Source organism: Amphiprion ocellaris, chromosome 21 (assembly GCF_022539595.1).
Source record: "Amphiprion ocellaris isolate individual 3 ecotype Okinawa chromosome 21, ASM2253959v1, whole genome shotgun sequence".
Classification (NCBI taxonomy): domain Eukaryota; kingdom Metazoa; phylum Chordata; class Actinopteri; family Pomacentridae; genus Amphiprion; species Amphiprion ocellaris.
The window spans coordinates 13,177,538-13,198,003 of record NC_072786.1 but is presented as its reverse complement, the minus strand read 5'-3'; the positions used below and the strand labels follow the sequence as shown (position 1 = coordinate 13,198,003).

Below are 20,466 nucleotides of genomic sequence, written 5' to 3'. Positions count from 1 at the left end.
GCACAGAAGTGTATTGACTTTTTTTCCCCAGCTGAGCCCTTCCTACTTCAATCTGTTGAGAAAGCAACAGGAAAAAAAGCAAAACAGAAGTCAGTGTGTTCATGCAGGATTCTATTAAATACGGTGAAAAGCCGATTGAGAAAAATAAGGTCAGGGCCTTTAATGTTTTTCTAATGAGAGATCCAGGCCTAAATTTACTAACCAGCATATGTGAATGGTATTATGTAGCTCTAAGCTCCTGTATAGAAGCCCCCTTACAACATATCTAAATCATTTTGTTTCTCCAGAGGAAAAAACACAATTTGAAGACTGTAGTAAGGCCATCTTGGAGTCTGCTTGTAAGTCTCATCTCATCAATAAAAGAATAATTTGGATTCTGTTGGACATGAATGTAAAACCTTTAAGTGTTCTTTGTATAATTACTACAATGATAACTTCATTGATTATCATCTAAATTAATCAAAATGTTCAACTTCTCCACAGAAGAGTTCATGCAGTTTTCTAGCAGATCTTTACACAAATATAACAAAAAACTGTATATATATATCTTAAGTATGCACCACTCCTGATTGCTGCGACACTGTTCCTGGAGGACAGCTGCTGGAGTAAGCAAAGCAGAAAAGACTTGAGAATCATTTTCTTATCAGGATGTGATTCAGTGGAGAGTTTTCGGCTATCAGATTCCTTCTGATCGCAGCTCTGAGTATCAGAAGCCCTTCTACAGCGAGACCCGGCACGCTGCTGTTGCTGCTAAACAGAGTGATGTTGTTATTGGTCGGATAAAAACTGGAGTAATGACAGCGGGTGATGTCTCCCATGGCTCTCACTCAGAAGATGGGTTGATATGATGCAACGTGAGCCCTGTAGCGTGAGGAGTTCTTATTGTTTGCCTCTTTCTATTGGTCTCTTTGGCTCCCTGTACAGAATGATGTTTTCTTGTTTGTCCTGATGTTTTTAAGCCTTGTCTCTGTCAATTCTCTTGCCTTAATCATCTCTCAAGCTGCTTTTTTCCCCCCTCTTGGTCGCTGCCTTTTCTTGTTCCCACTGTGTGTTTCATCACTCCCTCCCTCTCTGTACGGTCAGGTGAATGGTAGGATTGTAATTAAAAGCAGCAGGCCGTTCTGTGGGGGTATACGCTTGTCCAATCCCCTGTTGTGAGCAGCTACCAATGTCGAGTGTTTAATTAAACATTTCTCATGCTCCTTATCACCAGTGCTTTTCCTTCCAGAACAAAAAATATGTTGTTTTGGTGCATTTGGTCGTAAAACATAGATGGCTGGGAGCCGACAAGTGAGTGTGTTTCGATGTGTGTGTGTGCGTCAGGTGGTGATGTAGCGGTGTGGTCTAACCCTCCGACAGAGGCTGTTACATCCAACACTGACTCCCATCATTCCTGCTTTCTCTTTCTGCTCCGGGTCGTGCCAGGAAACGCTGTACCTGTCTCACACCTGGCCTTGACACACACAAGGACGCACACCAACCCTCCAAACGGCAATGAGACAATCCGTCACAGTGCCACGATCCAAGAGGGGAGGCGGCAGGTGTGAAAAGGCTCATCCTGGCTGCACGAACACACACAACACCCAGCAGCCCAGAATAATTCACACCATCATGTTAGAAACAAAACAAAAGCACCAAAGCGCCCCCTGTCAATACTGACACACATATTTGGGTCTAATTTTATGTTACAAACAGTTTCTTAGATTGGAAGGAGCAGTGACATGAATGGATGTCCTGTTCAGCCTTAATCAATAACTCTGGGTACTCTGGGCTTTGTCTATTTCACTAAGCCACCTGTCAAAAGCCAAGCTGAGGAGCCATCTCATCAGCAGTGATGTATGTGAGACCTGTTCTGCTTTGTTAATCCTCCTCTTTCACTTGGCTCAGACTCCCTGATGCAACCGCTGAATATTTTACATTTTTCTAAAGTTCATTATCGGTGTGCTACTGCAAATTAAAAATTGGAATCCTTTAAGCATGTGGGAACATCTAGCCAGGGGACATTATAAAAACGAAGACTATTAAGTAAGACTACTGATATGGTTAGTGGGATTTGTTGTCGGTGGAGACGAAATTCTGCATCTATCTTCCCTCAGATCTTTATTCTAATTAAACATGTTAGTATTGTTGCCAGATTTTGTGTAGTTTGAGAAGCTTAGTTCTAGTTAAATATTTATATAACTCCATTGTTCTACTGTGTTTCATTGAGATATTTTTACTTCCTTTTGTAATGACAGCAATCCTCTACTGCTGTTACTTTCCTTATAATTACCATGAAAGTTTATTTATTCCACCATGATTTATTTCTCAAAACTCAAAAAACTTCTGTCCTCCATCCACATGCTGATACAGGTTCTCTGTCTTACTGAGTTTGGTATTAAACTGTTGATGTTATTTCTACCTTTCTGTACATCTTCTCCTTCAGCAATAAGAGGTCTACAGCAAAGTTGTTAAAATGGAACATTATGTTCTCCCAAGAGTTCTATGGCAGACAAAACACATTTGCCGGTGTGGAGATATCAGCAAGACAGCAAATTTTCAGATCAGAATTTGTTGCTTTTGTGTTACCCCGAGGGGGAGCTACTTCATTTTTAAAGCACCAAAGTACAAATATGGTGTCAGATTTTCTGCTGGTTTGTTTTCAGTTTAATTTATTTGTGTTGTCACCTGAGAGAGTTGAGACTTGACAAGTTGTGACGAGCTGATCAACTTCCCAACATCAGAGAACACACAGAATCTCTATTTATGAGGCGTAGGATTTACCTGAAGTTACCTCTAGTTCTGTGAGGATGCACATCGATTGCAAAGCGCATACAAAAGAGAATGCAACAAATTATGTTTTGTAGTTTTGTAGCACTTCTCCTTTCCCCTTGCTGTGTGGGTGCTCTGGCACATCTGTTGGCAAGTTACTGCAATCAGCTGTCGATTAGTGTAAAGGCCAATTCGCAGCATTTTGTAGAAAGATAATTTCATTTTGATTAAATTGCTACAATCAGTGGATTTGCTTTCAGAAGCTTTGATTTAAGAACCTGGACAGTTAAGATAGTTGTAGAACTGAAGGGAGGGTATTAAGATATCAAAGCTTAATCCATGTGTTGCAGTCTACTTTTATTTCATCTCTTTTTGCCATAGTAAAACCTGCATCCAACCTAGACTGTATATAAAATATAGACAAAGCCACTGTATCTGAAAAGGGATGCCAGTGTTCTAGGGACATAAACCTGCATTCTTTCTAACAGCCAGCAGGGGGCAAAAAAAAGTCTTTGAGAAACAACCCTACTTCTCACTCGATTTATTACCTCAATACACATTTTCCTATTAAGTTCATAGTCTCAATTGCTAGTTTCAACACATTCTGAATAGACCATGATGTTATTTTTCTAAATTATGGTCCCATTTAGAATAAAATAGCCAATGCAGCAAAGTATGTTTTAGGGGACGGCTACCTTGTGATTGACGGGTCACCTCTGATGTGTAGTGTCCTTGAATTTTCAATCAGATCCACTTCTTGCTTGTCACGTACAGGTTGCAATCGATTACTCATACTACCAGTCTATATAATGTACCAGAAAAAGATTTAATATGTCCCAGAACTTAGTAACTCAAATGCAGTATGCCACAAATGCCTACATCTAGTCTCATTTTGCAGTTTGTAAGCCAGCGTGGTTTTTACACTACAGACTGTGATGAGTGTATGAGCAAGACAGTCACATTTTAAAGGTGCAATGTTCTGACAAAATAGTACATCCAAATTGTATGCATACTGCAACAATTTGCAATTTGTTAGGGTAGCTGTAGTACAGAATAAAAGTAAATATTCCACAATTTGTATGCAGGGCCAGTTTAAACAAATCCAAGATGGCGACGGTCAAAATGCCAGGCGAGACTTAAGAGTGAAAGTCCACAAGCTAATGGGTGATGTAATTGTGGTTATGTCTGTCTTGTTTATGCAGTTTATGCGTAACACTGTTAAGAGACATGAGTGGATGATATTAATGCTAAATGTCATTTAGCAAATGAGCTCAGGTAACTGCTTGGATCATGATTTTGGCTGATTAGCTCCATTATCTACTAGTAACTGCTGCATCACCAAGCTTCTAACATCACTTATTTTGTGTGGGAATGCAAATGTGCTTTTGTTGGGACCTGGCCTTGACATTATGAAACACAGAGATGTCATACATTTTCTGCACGAGACATACAGTATACATTACAGCTTTGTGCAGTCATTTGAGGCTAGATTTCTGGATATTGTTCAGCTCCTAACTAAAACAGGACAAAAACGACACAGTTGCTTTTCTTTATCTTTTGTATTTGTCTTCCAGTCTCTCTTGCACATAGTCATGCACACACACGCCCACATGTTCGCACCATGACTTTTTTAGTACACACACACACACACACTTCCAAACAGTGTATGCCCAGATGGATGGGAGTGTTTTAGATGACAGTTCTCCCCTGCCACCACTGTTGTCAGACATCACTTATCAGACAAGCCTGTGATGGAGGAGAAAGAGAGAAACACAATTTCACCTTATCTCACCTTCTTAGCCTCCTCCTGCTTTCATTCCCTAGTTTTCTGTCTTCAGCTCCCACAAGACCTGTTCTTCCTGTGTTCTTCCCCAATGCTATCTCTCTGTTTCACACCTTCATTTGTTTTTTATTTTTGCTGGCATTTTCGCTGTCTGTCCACTTCGGTGACCTTACATTTAAAGCTTAATTCCTTCGCTGAAAGGTAAGACTGGCAAGTTTTTTCGATTTTTACACTCCTGCACTTTGGTTCCCTATGTGATGGGTCTTTTTTTAATGGTCCAGTAGGCCAGAGTGAAGCCATTTCGCTAGACTTTGGAATGTTTTCACCGGTCAGGTCTGAATTTGTCTCCTTGTTGCTTTCTTAGCCTGAGCTATCATCGTTAGGCGCATCCTAACGAGGCCTCGGTGGCCAATGAGCTGTTATAAGCAGTCATCGCTCTAAACAAGACTTGAAGTGAAGCGAGGTAGGAGGGCAGGGAAAGGAAACTAAATGAAGAAGGGAAGGTTGCACTGACCTTCCAATCTGTCAAAGATTAAGAAACAGTTGTGTAGAAGCAAGCAGCGTGGGTCTGAGCAAAAACGGACAGAGTAAATGCAATCACCTCTCCGAGGGACGAATGGAATATCAAGCTGTAAATATGTCTCCTTTTTCCTCAGTAACAAAATAAACGAGAGTTCCTGATGTTCTTCGTGTTCTTTGGCCTTGCACTTTATCACAAACTAACTCTGTGATACTTTGCTCTGAAATGTAATGTATTTTTTCACATATTCACCACTTCCAATCTAAAGCACTCACATATGGGGTAACCTGGTTGCTTCTTGTTTTGGGCACAAATCCTGTGATCAGTGAGTTCCTGAGTCGATCCTGGCTGTCCTGGACCTTTACTGCAGGTCATTCCCTGACTGTCTTTCCAAGTATTTCACATCTCTCTTCACTGCTAATCTAATAAAAGGCAAAAATGCAACAAAAAAACTACTTGCATATACAACAACTTCTGAAACCAGAACAGACCTTAGACAGTGGGAACTGGAGACAACATGACTCTAATCTGAGAAAGAGGAATGAATTCTTGGACTGACTTACACAGATGTTTTGTTAATAGTCTATTAATACAGGAGCCTGATTGATATATTGGTTGACTGATGTTATTGCTGACATTGACCTCTCACAGATACACTGGTAATTACATTTTCTGATTAGAAATCTTTTGCTCTTTTTGTACAGAATATAAAAAAAGACACTTTGGTTAATTTAGAAATATCTCACAATTTGTCCAGCTTAGCACTTCTGACCTCATTGTTTACAATACTCTGCAGCACATGTAGCTGAGTATGTATCACAGCTGAGCAGACAGTGATACGGAGTCAAGTGGTGTCTTCACAGTACTTTGCTAAGATGTTTGCGGAGTACATTGCTTGCAAGTCCATACAAAACGACCTATGAATATCTGATAGCAACTGGTATCTGCATCACTCCCAAAACTATAGTTTCGGTCAAACTCTAATTAATGTAGTAAAGCACAACTTTATTAATAGCTGCAGCGCAATACTTAGGGTGAAGCTGGCTTTCTTGTTTTCTTTTTTTCCTGTTTTGTTAATGTGCTTTGAAGGCACATTATTTTCAACACCAATGAGTGGGTTTCTCCACGAGGCTCATGTTATCCCCGTGTAATACTTTTGACTACATTAAACCATCTGAGTTGTGTAGCAACAAAAAGACAGCCATGTTGATTGCACCCCTTGGCTCCTGCTTTGATCCCTCCACCTCGTTCAAAATCGGTCCAGCGATAGAAATAACACATTTTGATGACTGCTGTCATCTGAGAAGACATGTATGTAAATGAGCCAGTGTAACAGGCCACCATGTTGTTTCAGGCAGCATTCGCAGTTTTGACTTCATTCAGCGCTTTTCTTCTTTCACGCTGTTTCAGAATAAGCCACCTGCAGTGCTGCTCCAATGTAGAAGCAGACCTGTCTCTAAAAATACCTACATACAGTCAAAAGATGCAAAACAGCCCTTGGAAGTACATCTGTCTTTTTTCTCAGAAACTTCCCCTCTGTTTTTCCTCATTTTCTCTTTTTCCCTATTCCAGAGATTATTAAAATGAATATTTTAACACGCTCCTCCCCATGCGGTCTAAGTACACCCAGAGTCGATATGTTTTCTGTACACCACTGACTTGCTGCTTTGGCATTTGTTTCTACGTGAAACAAAGCAAAAGTGAAGAACTTTGAAAGAGTTACGCTTGGAATGATTATGGCCTGGTTTCGGTGCTCTTGTTGTCAAGCTCGGGGTATAAACACAAGCTGGTGAAATATTTATCCGTCTCTGGGAGGAGGTTGTTTCCCCTGCGTTGCTCATTAACATGAGGTTAATTGTCTCTCTGGCTGGAGAAGAAAAGTCTTTGTGTGTGCGAATCAGACCAAGATGAAATGAAGCAGAGTGAGAGATGGTAGATCAGTGATACGGGGAAAAATGGAACGAGATGGAGTGTGCTTTGCAAAATGCATGGATACTCACTCACTAACTGACTCTTATTCTTGTTGCTTTTTTTTGTCCTTCTCATTTTTTTCTTTGTTGCTCACAGTTGTTCTGATCTGTGTTGCATTTGCAGTCGGTACAGTCATTTACACACCTCTGACAGAAGATGGTCAGAGAAAAATGAGTCAGTTTTGTGCTAAATGCATGCAAGCTTTACAAATATGCGACTATGGTATGTTGTTTATGTACGGCTGTTCTTGTATACAAACCTACCTAATTTTCATAAACGTAAAGTAATAAAGGCATAATACAAATACATACAATCCAGCTTAAATTGACATCCGTGTTATCCATATTTACCTCCATTTCTTAGTCAGTTAATCTAATAACATTTAAATAGTAAATTATTTCCATCTTTGTAACCTTCGCTAAGTTAACATCCAGCAAATTACATACACATACCAACAATGGCATCAGCCATTAGCAGCAAATTGGAGTACATTGCTAATAATGTTGTGATTAGTCTGCAAGCTGCACCTAAAATACCACCTGATTCAAAGCCATCCTGCATAAAAAATATAAAGAAATCTATATAAAAACACAGGTGAAATTTTGTAGTTTCTTCAGATTGGCGCATCTTAACACAAGGATTGCTGTAAACATGTTGATTGGTTTATGTTGTGTGCAGAGTTTTGAGATGTTCGAGATGTTTTTCATGTCTTCCAAACCACAAACACAGATCAGCTGCCAGGCAACCAATGGAGACAGAATTGTTCTTTTGACATTTTCTTTTGCTCAAAGTTGAGTGAGCATTACAGGTGTTAGTAGGTCGATTTTGTTGCCCGTGTTAGCTGTTTCCGTCTGTTTCTAGTTTTAATGCTAAGCTAAATTAACTGCTTACTTGTTCCAACTACATATTTTTATCAGCAAGGAAGTATATTTCACAAAAAGTCAAACCTTTTCTTTAAAAGCTGATGGAAAACTCAACCTTCAGGCCTTTCGGTGCATTCAGTTAGATTTTACATGAGGGAAAGCAGTATCAGTCTGCATTTTGATCTGCTAAGGTAAAATGCACGCCTATAAATACCTATATAATATATAAAAATGAGCATACCTTTTCCATAACCTTGATAAGATAAATGCTCTGTCACCAGTGAACCCTTATTTCGGTCCTGTTTTCTTGCGAGTGTGTCACCAGTGATATTATGAAATGTGAATATAAGCTTTCGCTCCATGGTGGAATGGTACTGATTGCATTTTAACTGCAAATGAAGTTGCTCCGTTTGACTGGAGCTGCTCCTCGATCACATGATTAAGGTGATGTAGCAGCAGCTTTCCTTCATCTTCATCCAGTTCCAGAAAATGTTCACATCCCCAAATTTATTATAGGTCTGCCTAGTTTGGCCTAAACTGACAGTGTAAAATAGCTTTTCCTCTGAACTTAGTGTCCTCGTCCCTCTTATTATTTCCCTCTCACTTCCTCAGTATGTATTTTTATACTTTCATTGCTTTTTGTTCTTACTCCCAAGCTGGTCTTTTCTCCACCAACTAAATTATTGTCTCTCACTCTCTCTTTTGATGTTTCTTGTTCTCTTCCAGTTACAGTGTCCTTCTCTATTGTTGTTCTTTTTATGCAGCTCTATTTTGAGACAGAATAAAAAGGTGTGCGAGGGGAAAAAACAACATACTAAAGCTCAAAAGAGGAAGCATCTGTCTATTACAAGGACACAATGTCTCTTTGTTTCTCTTCAGTTTCAGTTTCCATGCTCTCTACAATGCATATTCATTTCCATTTTCTTGTCTCCCCCTGATCCTATCTGTGATGAACAAAGAGTTGATGGTGGAAATGCAGGTGAGAGAAGGTGAAGAAAGAAACACAGTGTGTGAGGGAGAGATGTGTTGAAGATTGTCGGAGCATCAATATTTCAGTAGATGAAACCTTGGATGAATAATTCACCCTCAGAGTCACACTGTGTCCCTCTCTGCTAGACTCTTGACCTGGTCATAAACACACACACTCTCACACTCAGGGATTTCACAGGTACTTTATGAAATGGAGGTGGCCTTACAGCATCACCTGAATCTACTCCAGCTGGTATCCCCTCTCACTTTAATCTCCTTCCACCCATTGTGGTCTGGCTGTAGGTTCTTAGATTTTTTTTTCTTTTTTAATATAAAGCTTAGAAACTGTACCTTTTCCCTCAGGAGTGCATTGGAGCTATTTACGTAAGAAGAAGATGAATTGCTTCCCTCCACCCATCTCAAACACCCGCATAAGCGTCGCTCTGGCCCTCACAAGAACACACAGGCAGGTTTTTCCGTTACGTAAGCGATGTTGACTTTCCCTCAGGTAGCCTGAATAAGCAGACCTATTTAGCCTCGCTGCAGCTAATGGTGAGGGCCTGTCGGAGCAGATCTGGTGCTGCTTTGTTGTTGGCTGAGATGAATTGGGGTTACTCCCACTAACACAGCGACTATCCCGGCTTCCCCAGATGTGACTTTGACCTATGTGAGTGTGACACTGAGAGGGAGCTTATCTGAACGTGCAGAGTGGTGTGACTTTACAGATAAGGGATCAGTGGCCCTTGTGGCTTTCTGTCATCACATTTCAGGGATGATGTGCATACACTCTCCATCCACAGCTTCTGATAGCTATTTACTCCCACCAGCATTATTTGTTTTCTACAGCAGGAACTTGCATGTTGTTTTCGGGGAGGTCGGACTTTTGTGCGTGTTCTGAACACAAGAACTGCCCTCGTAGAACATCTCTCAGGGCAGTTTTCAGGGGTCAAAAAAAGATCTAGTTCAAGGTCGCCAAGGACCATTTAAACATCTCAATCAATACCATAAAATTCACCATATAGGCTAAAATAGCAAACCATGTTCATAAAACATAATAACTATCATTTGCCATTTTTTTGGCGCCCTAGAACTTGACGTTGCAGTGGAAGATATTCTTCACAACACCTAAAACACAAAAGGTGAAATTGACAATTATGGGTCCATTCCTGCAAACATTTGCTTCCCTACACACCTGCTGTGAGTTCATGTAGTGCAAAGCAACCTAACGAAATGCAGTGACTTCCTCTCTATGGTCTATTAGAGAAACCTGTAGGTTAAACTAGCTGTTATATGGAGTTATATGGAAAAAGTTTTTTTATAACCTACTTTCATTGAATGAATTTTAGAGCTAATAGACTGTTAGTTTCATTGCATTTGCATTAAAGTCATAATCACTGCATTGTCAGAAACAGAATCAGAAATACTTTATTGATCCCCGAAGTAAAATTGCTTATGTTACAGTTGCTCTTATTTAAAGTCTTAGAAATATAAGACTATAAGAAAAATGTGTCCCTAAAAATAAAAACATAAGTAGAAAAAGTATGAGCATGAAATGTAAAATGTGCATTGTTCTAAGAAATAGGAATGTAAATCTACAGTCTAATAACTAGTAATCTATTCATGGTATTGTATCTTTCCATCGCGTTTCCATTAAACTCCCTCTGTTCATTGGTTAAACCCGTAAAACCTCACCTCTGTGTATTATAGTTACATATTCAGAAGTTTTTTACACAGTCTTACACAGATGCGTCCTCTAGAATGTACAATTCTATGAAGTTCCCGCTTCTTATTTCCTGACCCACTCCTCTCCCACTCGCTGCAGCCAGAGCACACCAGCTCACCTATGGCTTGGCTCCGATACTGCAATGGCAAGTTGGAATATTGCAGTAATTCAGCCATATGTGTTAGAAATGGAAACTGGTCCTGCAAGTAGACTGGACTGATTTCCTGGGTTACTTATGTATGAAACCCTGGAAGTGTGAACCTGTGCTTTTTGAGAAAAGTCATCGGTACACTGCAGTTTCGAGGGAGAAATGCTCAGCGATTGCACTGACTGCTTATTTCGCTCATGACACATCTTCCACATTATATATATATTTAAAAAAAAACACATAGACGCCATAAAAGGTAAAATATAAAATTTTCACTGGAGGGGGTATTTAATTTCAGCAGCCTCAGCAATGAAGGAAGACAGGATGCTGTGTTGGATATTAGAAAATATTCCCAGCCACCTGAAAGAAAATCCTAGATGGTCACACTAATACACACAGTCCACACACCCAGCAACACAGAAGTATTCACATGCTGTATAGTCATTTACCATCTTTGCGCTTCACTAGTTTTCCCATAAATCAATGGTCCCACAGTGATGGCGTTGGTATCAGCACATCAACCATCTGCTCTGAGGATATGGGCACTCTGTGTCACACACAAATGCACAAAACACCACTGTGCATTCCCATAAGAGAGGACAAACTGTTCTGCAGTTTTTGGCATGATAAATGTGTAACGCATTTCACTGTTTGCAGCATCTTTACCTCTTTAATCTGCATTTGCTCTTTTGTTTAGCGCACCTTCCTCTGTTTGTATACCTTCTATCGTTTACCCTGGGCGCACCTTTTCTCTCTTTTTCTAACTTTTATCTTTCCTGAATAAAAAAATAACTCACTTTCCTCCCCCTCATACAAACCCATAAATATGTATGCCATCCAGTCTAGTCTTGTCATCATCCTTCTGTGTAAATGATTCAACATAGTGATTTTCTGGCCTTTTTTCCCTCCTCGTAGTAAATCCAGCTTCACTCTGACACTAACATCATTTTCACACTTTCTGTCCACATATCTCCCTCCATCCCACCATCCAGCCAGTGGACTCTTTTAAACATTAATTCTTCTCTCCCTACATTACATCTCTCTGTTAATCCTTTTTCTATAACCAGTTCGAGTTGAGAGTTGTTTTTCTCCTCTTATTTTCTGTTTTGTCATGGAGTTTCATCATTCGTCTGTTGCCATTGTTTGTTGTGGGATTCAGTCTTGTTGTTCTGTGACTCCACTTATTCTCTCCCTCGTCTGTTTGGCTGTTTATTTCTGCATATATACATACTGTGTGTGTTTGCAGCAGGCATCTGAGTATTATTTCTTTTGTCTGAGCTGTCAACGCTTTGGCAGCCGGCAGCCATCTTTCCCTCCATTCAGATGCAATTACACTTTAACAAAGTCTCTCGTTCTCTCTTCCAGTCTCTCGTATGTGTTCCTGTTTTATCCCTCCACCGATCAAATCGATCCCACCTTTATCTTGTCTATTTTTTCCATCATGTCACACATGTCTCCTTCTCTTCATGCCAGGAAGAAAATAACAAATGCTCGTGTGAAAAGGCTGCGTGTTACACTTTTTGTTGTCCTGATTTCTGATGCCCTAATTTAGTGTTTAAAATTGAGGCTGGACTGTAGTCATCATTGGATGACTTTGAAAAGTTATTGGTGAAGCATGAGATGAAAAATGGCAATGATTTCCTTCCCGCTTTTGTGTTGTTACTGGTGCAGTGTCTAATACTCATCTTTAACAAAATGTGTATTAACTATTTATTCTGTTTTTACTTGGTTGACCTTTGCACATTGAGATTCATCCTGCGGATTACACAGTTTACAGGGAAAATCACAAGCATTTCATATATGGATACTCCTGGAGGTCGAAATAATTCTTTGTTTTTTTTTGTTGAATCATTTTGTTGAAATGCAGTGTACAACAGGAATGTCCTTGGCAAGGAGGCCGCTTTGCAGCCTCAAATCATCTCGCTCCCACTTCTGTGCTTCACTGTCAGGACTGTGAATTCACTGTGGTTGTCTTGACATGCTAGACACTGTCTGAGCTGATCAAATTTATGTTGGACTCATCTGACCAAAAAATGTACTCCCAATATTCATCAGGCTTTTTTCATTTTTAGCAAAATTTCGTCGGCTAGTTTTGTGCCAAAGATAAAGCGAGGGGTTGTTTCTTGAATGTCGCCCTTAGAGAGTGACATGCAGTGACCTTCAAACTACCTGAGCTGTCACAGAAACTTCAGTTTCCATTGTTAATCCCTTCGCCAAGTCTGAAGCACCTGCCCATCTGTCTTTGAGTTAGTTTGTAAATGTAGTGTTCTATCTACACTGTCATTTTAGGACAATGACCACTGTGGCTCTGAATACTGGTAGTGTTTGTATACTTCTTGATTACTGCTGCAGCTGTGTTTAGACAGAATTTTAGTTGATTTACATGTATCCTTTTCCATCTTTGCGAAGCCTCACAATCAAACTTTTCAATTCCTCTAGCAATTCTTTTCCATGTGACAGATAGAAACAGCCCAAAAGTTTAAAACTGATAAAGTCACAGTTTGTTTTATGATTATGTTCATGCAGTTAGGTCAGTTGGAAGTCACATGTGGACTCAATGTTGTTTCAATAAGTACAGGTTTTATTATTTATTTGCTGGTGATCACAGGTGTATGATTTTTGGTTGCATTGAGCTCTACTTTGGGGCCTCTAATTTCCATGTAGTCTCTCTGAATTATTTGCTTTTTTGATTATTCATAATAGAAAATACTCTACTTGAAATAATGCACTTATGAGAGCTGATACAATTTTGAATCATTTGACATTCATGTTGCAAAGGAGTGTACTCACTTCTGTTGTATACTGCATTAAATTACGCTGTGTACTTAATGGAATTACTTTATATCCTTTAGCTATGCTGTAATATACAACAAAGACCATGTATTAAAAAAGCTTTGAATTTAAAGTCAGTCGCAACCCGGCTGTCTTATAAATCCATTGATAAGGAGATGAAATATGTTTCAACTCTGTAAATGACTGATCTCACGTTTATTCTGTTGTAATGCCCAAGATTTTATAAATTGGGAAAAGTTGAGGCAAAAATCTCATTTAGTCTTATTAGTCACATCACATCGTGTGATTATGTGTGAGGGATAAAATCATTTAGTTTGATAATCACCACATTTTATCCAGTTCAGATTAAGTCAGGTTAAGCTGGCCTTGTATCATAAATGTCTGTTATGAAGCCAAAAAAATGGTCTGATTATAACTGAGGACCCTGATAGAGTGAATGTATTTCTATTCATGTATCTCCTGAGTGCTGCCTAAGCTTAGAAAAACAAAATATAAGATGCAAAATGAACTTTGGATGAACTTTGCCTGTAAAAAAAACCCAAAACAAACATGTGTATCCAAGAGGATTATGTTAAATATCATATACAACAATGATTTATCATATTTAGCTGTATGACTCAGCAGGAACCATGTAGAAATATGAAATTAGTTTGGGTGAATCTCAGGTTCACTCTGCGGTCACATTTATCCTCGAAGGCAGCAAATTACACAGCATTGCTTTGATGTTCTAGTAAACATCACACAGATTCATCATGACATACATACATAAACATTAAAAATATGAAGTGGGTCTGTACTAATAGCTATTATGTAAAAAAGTCTGTGTGCTCTATGTATATGTTCTCTTGCACTAATGTATAGTAAGAAATTTTAATAGTGCGCGTTCGAGGTGAAGGGCTAGAAAAGGACATATGTATGAGATGAGAAACCATGATTTCTTTTTGCATAGTGAATTATTAATAACTCTGGGTTCAAAGGCCTCAGACTCTTACAGTTTGTTAAAGAGAACATTTAACAGATTTATTGTCAGATCTGACCTTTATAATGGTGTCAGATCAGGAAAAGAAGGTCTTAAATAACTTAATTCTGAATGATCTGCTTTTTATTAGCCACACACTTGTTTCAACGCCTGTACAAACCATCTCAAATCATGACAGATAGGTTGTACTTGTGTATCTGGGCTTTGTGCTGCCAGGAGATAACAGTCAGTTACCAATTACCTGAATCAATGCAAGCTTTAACTCGATTAGCTCGAGTGAGAGAAGCAAATGGAATGACAATAATGAGTTATTTTTAGAAAGAGAAAGCAACAAACGCAGTTAATGGCATTCTACAATTAACACCACTAAACTACTCAACCACAATCACCAGCTGTAAAAACAGTTTGCGCTGTATTTTAGGAACCATCTTTAATCTTCTTGTGCATATGTAACCACACTTTAAAATCTTATCAATCAGCAGACCAAAAGATAAAGAGAGTTTTTTTTCAGAAATCCATCAGTTTCTTCTTCTTTTTTTCTTTAAGGCTCCAAAATCTAGACACTGGATCACAATTTTGAATATTTTTTATTTCCACTTCCACTCCGCTACATTCCAGAGGGGAAATATTGTACTTTCTACTCAACTGCATTTAATTGACAGCTTTAGTTTGGCAGTTGAGTAAATAAATGTTCATTTTTTTCCAATATCTGACCAAAAATCAAAAATTACAGCAAAACTCCAAAAACTGGTGACAGATTTGTGTATCCCAACATTGCTTTTTTTTCTTTTCTCGCCCATTAAGCTTCTGACAAGCCCACAGATTTATGTCCCTGCATATAAAATTGGATATTAAGCGATTCAAAGTAGCTCCACCTGCAGCAGCTGCAGCTGTAACATGCTGCTGACACGCTGCTGCTTCACTATTAATAATCTAATTGCATCATATATGTTAATATCTCAGTAGAGGGTCCAAACCAGGACTTTAACAAGAATACTTTAACTACCCTTTTCATGCAAGACCTATATTTCCTTTTTAAGTAAGTATCATATGGACAGTACCATATATAACATTTTCAAGGTAAACCAGTCAATTATTTATACTTAGATCACATAGAACATCAAATGCATATCAAACTAGAAGTAGAAAGAACTCAAAAAAAGTCAAAACTTCTTTTAAATAAAATTTATCTTTCAAAAATGTAAAAAACTTGGACTCAACATGGATGTTTTCAATAGGTTCCTTGCACCATTTCGTGGTGCTCAGACCCTAATTAAAGAGATACATTTAAACAATTTAAAACAAATGCTGTCAGTATAAATATAAATATTGTACATTTTTGAGATGACTATTCTTGTACCAATAGTAATACTCATCAATACGGTTCTCTCTGCTGTCTTTATACCAAGTTCTCAGTAGGGATTATGTGTGGCGTCGAGGATGATAAAGCTACAGTGAAGCCTTTCACAGAATTTTAAGAAAGCAAGTGTGTGTGTTTTTGTGAATAATGGCTGCAGTGCAGGGCGTCCAATCAGCAGAAGTATGGCCAACCCCCTGCAGCACCAGAAATATAGTCGGCCATTTTTTGTTTGTGTACACACATACCCACACGCAGTCACACACACACACACACACTGCAGTATATCTATGGTGCAACCAGCAAAAAAAAAAAAAACAACGAGGAAAACCTAAAGACATTCATTATGATTTGATTCCATATTGAGAAATATGCAAATGAGCTCCCTTTTAAAGTTACTGAAGGGTTTGTATGATTAATGGACTGTGTGTGTGAGCGTGTGTGTGTGTCCTATAAGCCAGACATCTGTTGTCGCCACCTCTTTTGCTGCAGTCTGTCTGTCCGCCTGTCTGTCGAGAGGCTGAGGAACTGGCCTGCTTTCTTCACTTCATACACACACATTCACTCAGAGCTGCTAAAGCCTCATAACAAAAACATGATGCACCACTCAGGCTTCAACCTATTGATTTGACTCGTGTCGTCTAGCTGAAAGGGCTGCATTTTCTTGTTTTGATGTCTTGTTGCCATGCTAAATTTTGTCAAAGTTGAATGTGCACACACGCATTAACGCCGAGCGATAAATGATTGACTCCATGTGCCTTTGATGACTCATCCCAGTGAGATGGAGCTTCAATGGAAAATGTCAACTTTAAACCGAGATTAAACAGAATCACTCAGGGAAGCTGTTGGGGGTTTGTTTGAGTGAGACCGTGTGCGTTTGAGTCTGGTAATATAGTACTATTAAATTCACCATGGTCTCCTGGGCAGCCGCCATAAATCTCTCTGTCTGTCTGACTTTTCTGTCTTTCTCTCAGGGTCAGATTCAGATGGAGCCCGATGATTTACTTCTTCCTCCCAGAGAAACGCACGTTATGGTGGTTCATGTTGTGTAGGCACATTGTGTAAAATGGTTCAGATGTAGCGGCAGCCTCAAACATGTTTGATTTTATCTTAGCCAACGAAAGAAAATATTGAATTGTACCTTAGACACAAAATAAAACCTGGGATAAGCATTATCCAAGAAAGTGCAACTGAGATGAAGGAAGGCAAACTGTTCCTTGAAGATCTGGAAAAGTGACAGATTTTTTCCTTTTTCAAGAGATTTTGTGTCACATTAATAGGGAAACATCTCTTTTTCAAACCTGCCACCCTTGAAGAAAGTCTTAGAAAAACACCTTATGCCAAAATGTGTGTGTACCATTATATTTCTACATCAAGAAATATGAATTAACTGAATATATCTCTTCCTCATAGCATCTTATGCCAGTATGAGCATTTCATGTAATTTTGATTCTCGTAATATAACTGAATGTATAGCTGGTTCTACCATTCCGGACATAATTATATCCAATTTTATTAATTGCATTTGCAAATACATATACAATGTTCTGAAAATGCATTTAATTCAATATCAAATTATTTATGGTAGATCCTTGATTCATGGCAAGATCAGTATCAGTAAAACATGCACACTAAATGTCTTAACATGAGGAGCCATGGCATCTCGAAATCTGCATCATCTGCTCCTGTCACTGTCATTACGGGTTTTACTGCAATAATTATTAATCTGAATACTATGAAAAGTCATGTTAAACCATATGTGACACACAGATAATATAGCTTACTGTGCAAACTTAAATTAAACAAGCTTGTAAATGCATGTGTATTGCCAGGTTAATGTTAACTCAGTTCACAAGCTCAGCTTTCTGCATTGCCTTCAAAGAACAATCCTCACTTTAGGAACCAGCCAGCCAGAGTGTTGCTGTCGCTTTGCTACTGTCTCTTGAAATGATATTATGCACTTGTCAGTTGTCTCTGCTTGTGAATTTATTTTTTCAAGTAAGTGGGTAAAGGCAAGGAGAACGAATCCACTGCTATGACTGGTTAAACTCTTCCTCCTCTTTGGCTTCCTGGTAGTTTAAATGCTTTTTAGTGCAGACTTGTATTCTGCACAGTTGGTCAACCTCACAAAGCATCACCGTCTTTTTGCATATTTTACTAAATTCTTCCAGCATTCTTTGATATCAAAGTGTGCTCCTACTATGCAAAAGACATGCAGCTTGGCAGTTCTACTGATTCTGTGCCTCAAGTGTTTGCCAATCTCTGTCCTTTTAACCGAACAGCTCACTAAGTTTGGACACTATTTTGTCTTCACTCTTCCCCTGCTCAGGTGTCTGAAAACACTGTAATGTCTGTTAAAAGCTGAAACCATTCCAACAGTTTCTCTGTCTTTGTCTTATATCCAGTGGTGGAATGTGGAAAAAGGAGAAGCCCTGCAGACCTTCTATCCAACAGGAAGCGCTTTGAAGAAGGTCCACGTGTCATCGGACTTCTCCACCTTTGTTACCATCGACAATATCGGCATCCTCTACATCCTCCAGAGGGTGGCGTGATGACGGCAGTGCAACGACTGTGCCGAAAGTCCAGCAGAAGACAGAAAGGAAACACTACTATCCAGCCAAACGATACCCTATCTTGTCAAAAACTTCAGTGTTACAAAATATATGCAGAAATGGACGTATTTGGTTGCATTAAGGATTCTTACAAAAGGTTAAACTGCGAGATGCTGCATTACAATGTTAAAGTAGAGCATTACACACATACATCTTAGGTTCTGTGGTGTTAAATTTCACTCAGCTGTTGAGATCCAACATGAAAGCTTCTGCTTCCATCTCTCTGTTTTACACACAGAGTAGATGCAAATAGTTTGTACATAAAATGAATTTAAATATCTTATAAAAGCAAAGAGAGGTGCATTAAGAAGCAACACATTTACTAAGAAAAAATAAAATGTCATCACTAATTTGTAGATGAATATCAAAATACTAAAAATATGTGAATCTTGCATTAATTGAAACGTGAATATGAATATGAATCCATATTGCATAAGGGTTCTGCATTACTGCATGTGATGTGTGAGACCTTCCACTCTGCTGTATGTGATTGATATAAGCTATCACGCATGTCTGCTGGTCTGCTTGATGTCATGAAGTGCATTAGATTCGTCTGTTCTTGTGATGTTTTTGAACTGTTTTTTCTTCATGTTTGAGGGCAGTTTTTTGGGTCTAATCTTCATCTTCAGTATGAACAGTTTTGCCTTAGCCTTAATGTGAATGGGAATACTGTGGGCACTAGCATATGTCTTGTGTAGATGCCTTCTCAATCCACCAGCAATCCGCCAGAACTATCAGTGCACTTTGATAAGTAGAAGTATAGCATGCTGAAAATTTAATGATGTGACATCGATTTCAAATTTTTTTCAAAGCTTGTGAGACTTTGTACTTCCAACTATTTCTACGTTTACGCCTAGATAAAAGGTAAATATTTTCTATATAAAAACAAAAACACAGTATATGATTTACAAGTTACAATCAGTTTCCACTTGCTAATGTTAAAAAGAGCTCTTTTTGTGCTCTATAAATTGCCTTTTAAAATTTTGTACCAGTCCCCTTTACCTCTACATACCACTTTTAGGAACATTTATACCTGCACGTTGTCTTACTACTGAGCCTTTTCCTGTTCTAAGCACTTTGAAGCAGGAATTACAATCATTCAGGAAGCTTTTGTTCATGTTCAGACACGGATCCTTACTTTCAGTTCTTCTATTTTCTTTTAAAGATTTATTTTTGGGCATTTTATCTGATATGACAGTGAAGAGAGAGCAGTGGAATGACATGCTGCGGGTCGCCTTTTAGTACTTATCTCTAAATACGTGACTATCAGCCATATTCATGTCAGGATCATTTAGATTCCAGGTCCAGGAGGAGTTCTAAGCACAAGAATACAATAAATAAATAAAAATAAGGTGCATTTCATCATTTCTAAATAATGCCAATGGTGTCATTTTCACATTGTGCTCTTCCTGGTCGGTGCTTTAAAGTAAAATTCAATCAGCAGATTTCTTCCCTGTGAGGATGTCTCTAGAAAACTTTATCTGCTGATACGTTGATATCTGCTCAGGATGTATTGATACTGTTATATGGTGTGATGCTATGTGAGTCTAATTTATAGATTAAACTACATCCGCTGTGACGTTGTTGTGTGTCTGTCCTTATATTATCTGTCAAGTTTTAATATCACGTGATAAATTCCCTTTTTGACGATGATAATGCTGTCTGTTTCTACATTTGTCAGTCAGATGTCCCTCCTCCCTCCTCCACCAGACTGACTTGGTCGATGTGTCACTCATCCTGAAAATAGATTTTCACACCCAGAATGATGTGTGAAGAGTCATACATGTTGTCAGGACAAATTATTTGCATGAGAGTACGCTTTAGTAACTTGTTTAATAGGATTTCAAAAGCAGGTTTTCATCATCTGTTTGCACTTTAGGTGAAGAATATGACAGTTGTGAGAGTTTTATTTGTACAGCAGCAGTGCAGAAAGCGCTAAATCACTAACAGGTGTTTACAAGGTAAAACTCTGCTTTCATCCTTGTCGTTTTGTTTGA

The 20,466-nt window shown here is 38.7% G+C and overlaps 1 protein-coding gene across 1 annotated transcript in view; it reads left to right on the top strand.

Annotated features, from left to right (window-relative positions):
• The window catches only part of apaf1 (apoptotic peptidase activating factor 1), a 54,413-nt gene extending 34,365 nt beyond the window's left edge, over window positions 1-20,048 (top strand). Inside the window, exon 27 of the mRNA XM_023284760.3 lies at window positions 18,263-20,048. Within this exon, the coding sequence (XP_023140528.2) occupies window positions 18,263-18,409 (147 nt within the window). The 3' untranslated portion in view covers window positions 18,410-20,048. The remainder of the gene's footprint in view (window positions 1-18,262) is intronic.
• The last annotated feature ends 418 nt before the right edge of the window (window positions 20,049-20,466 follow it).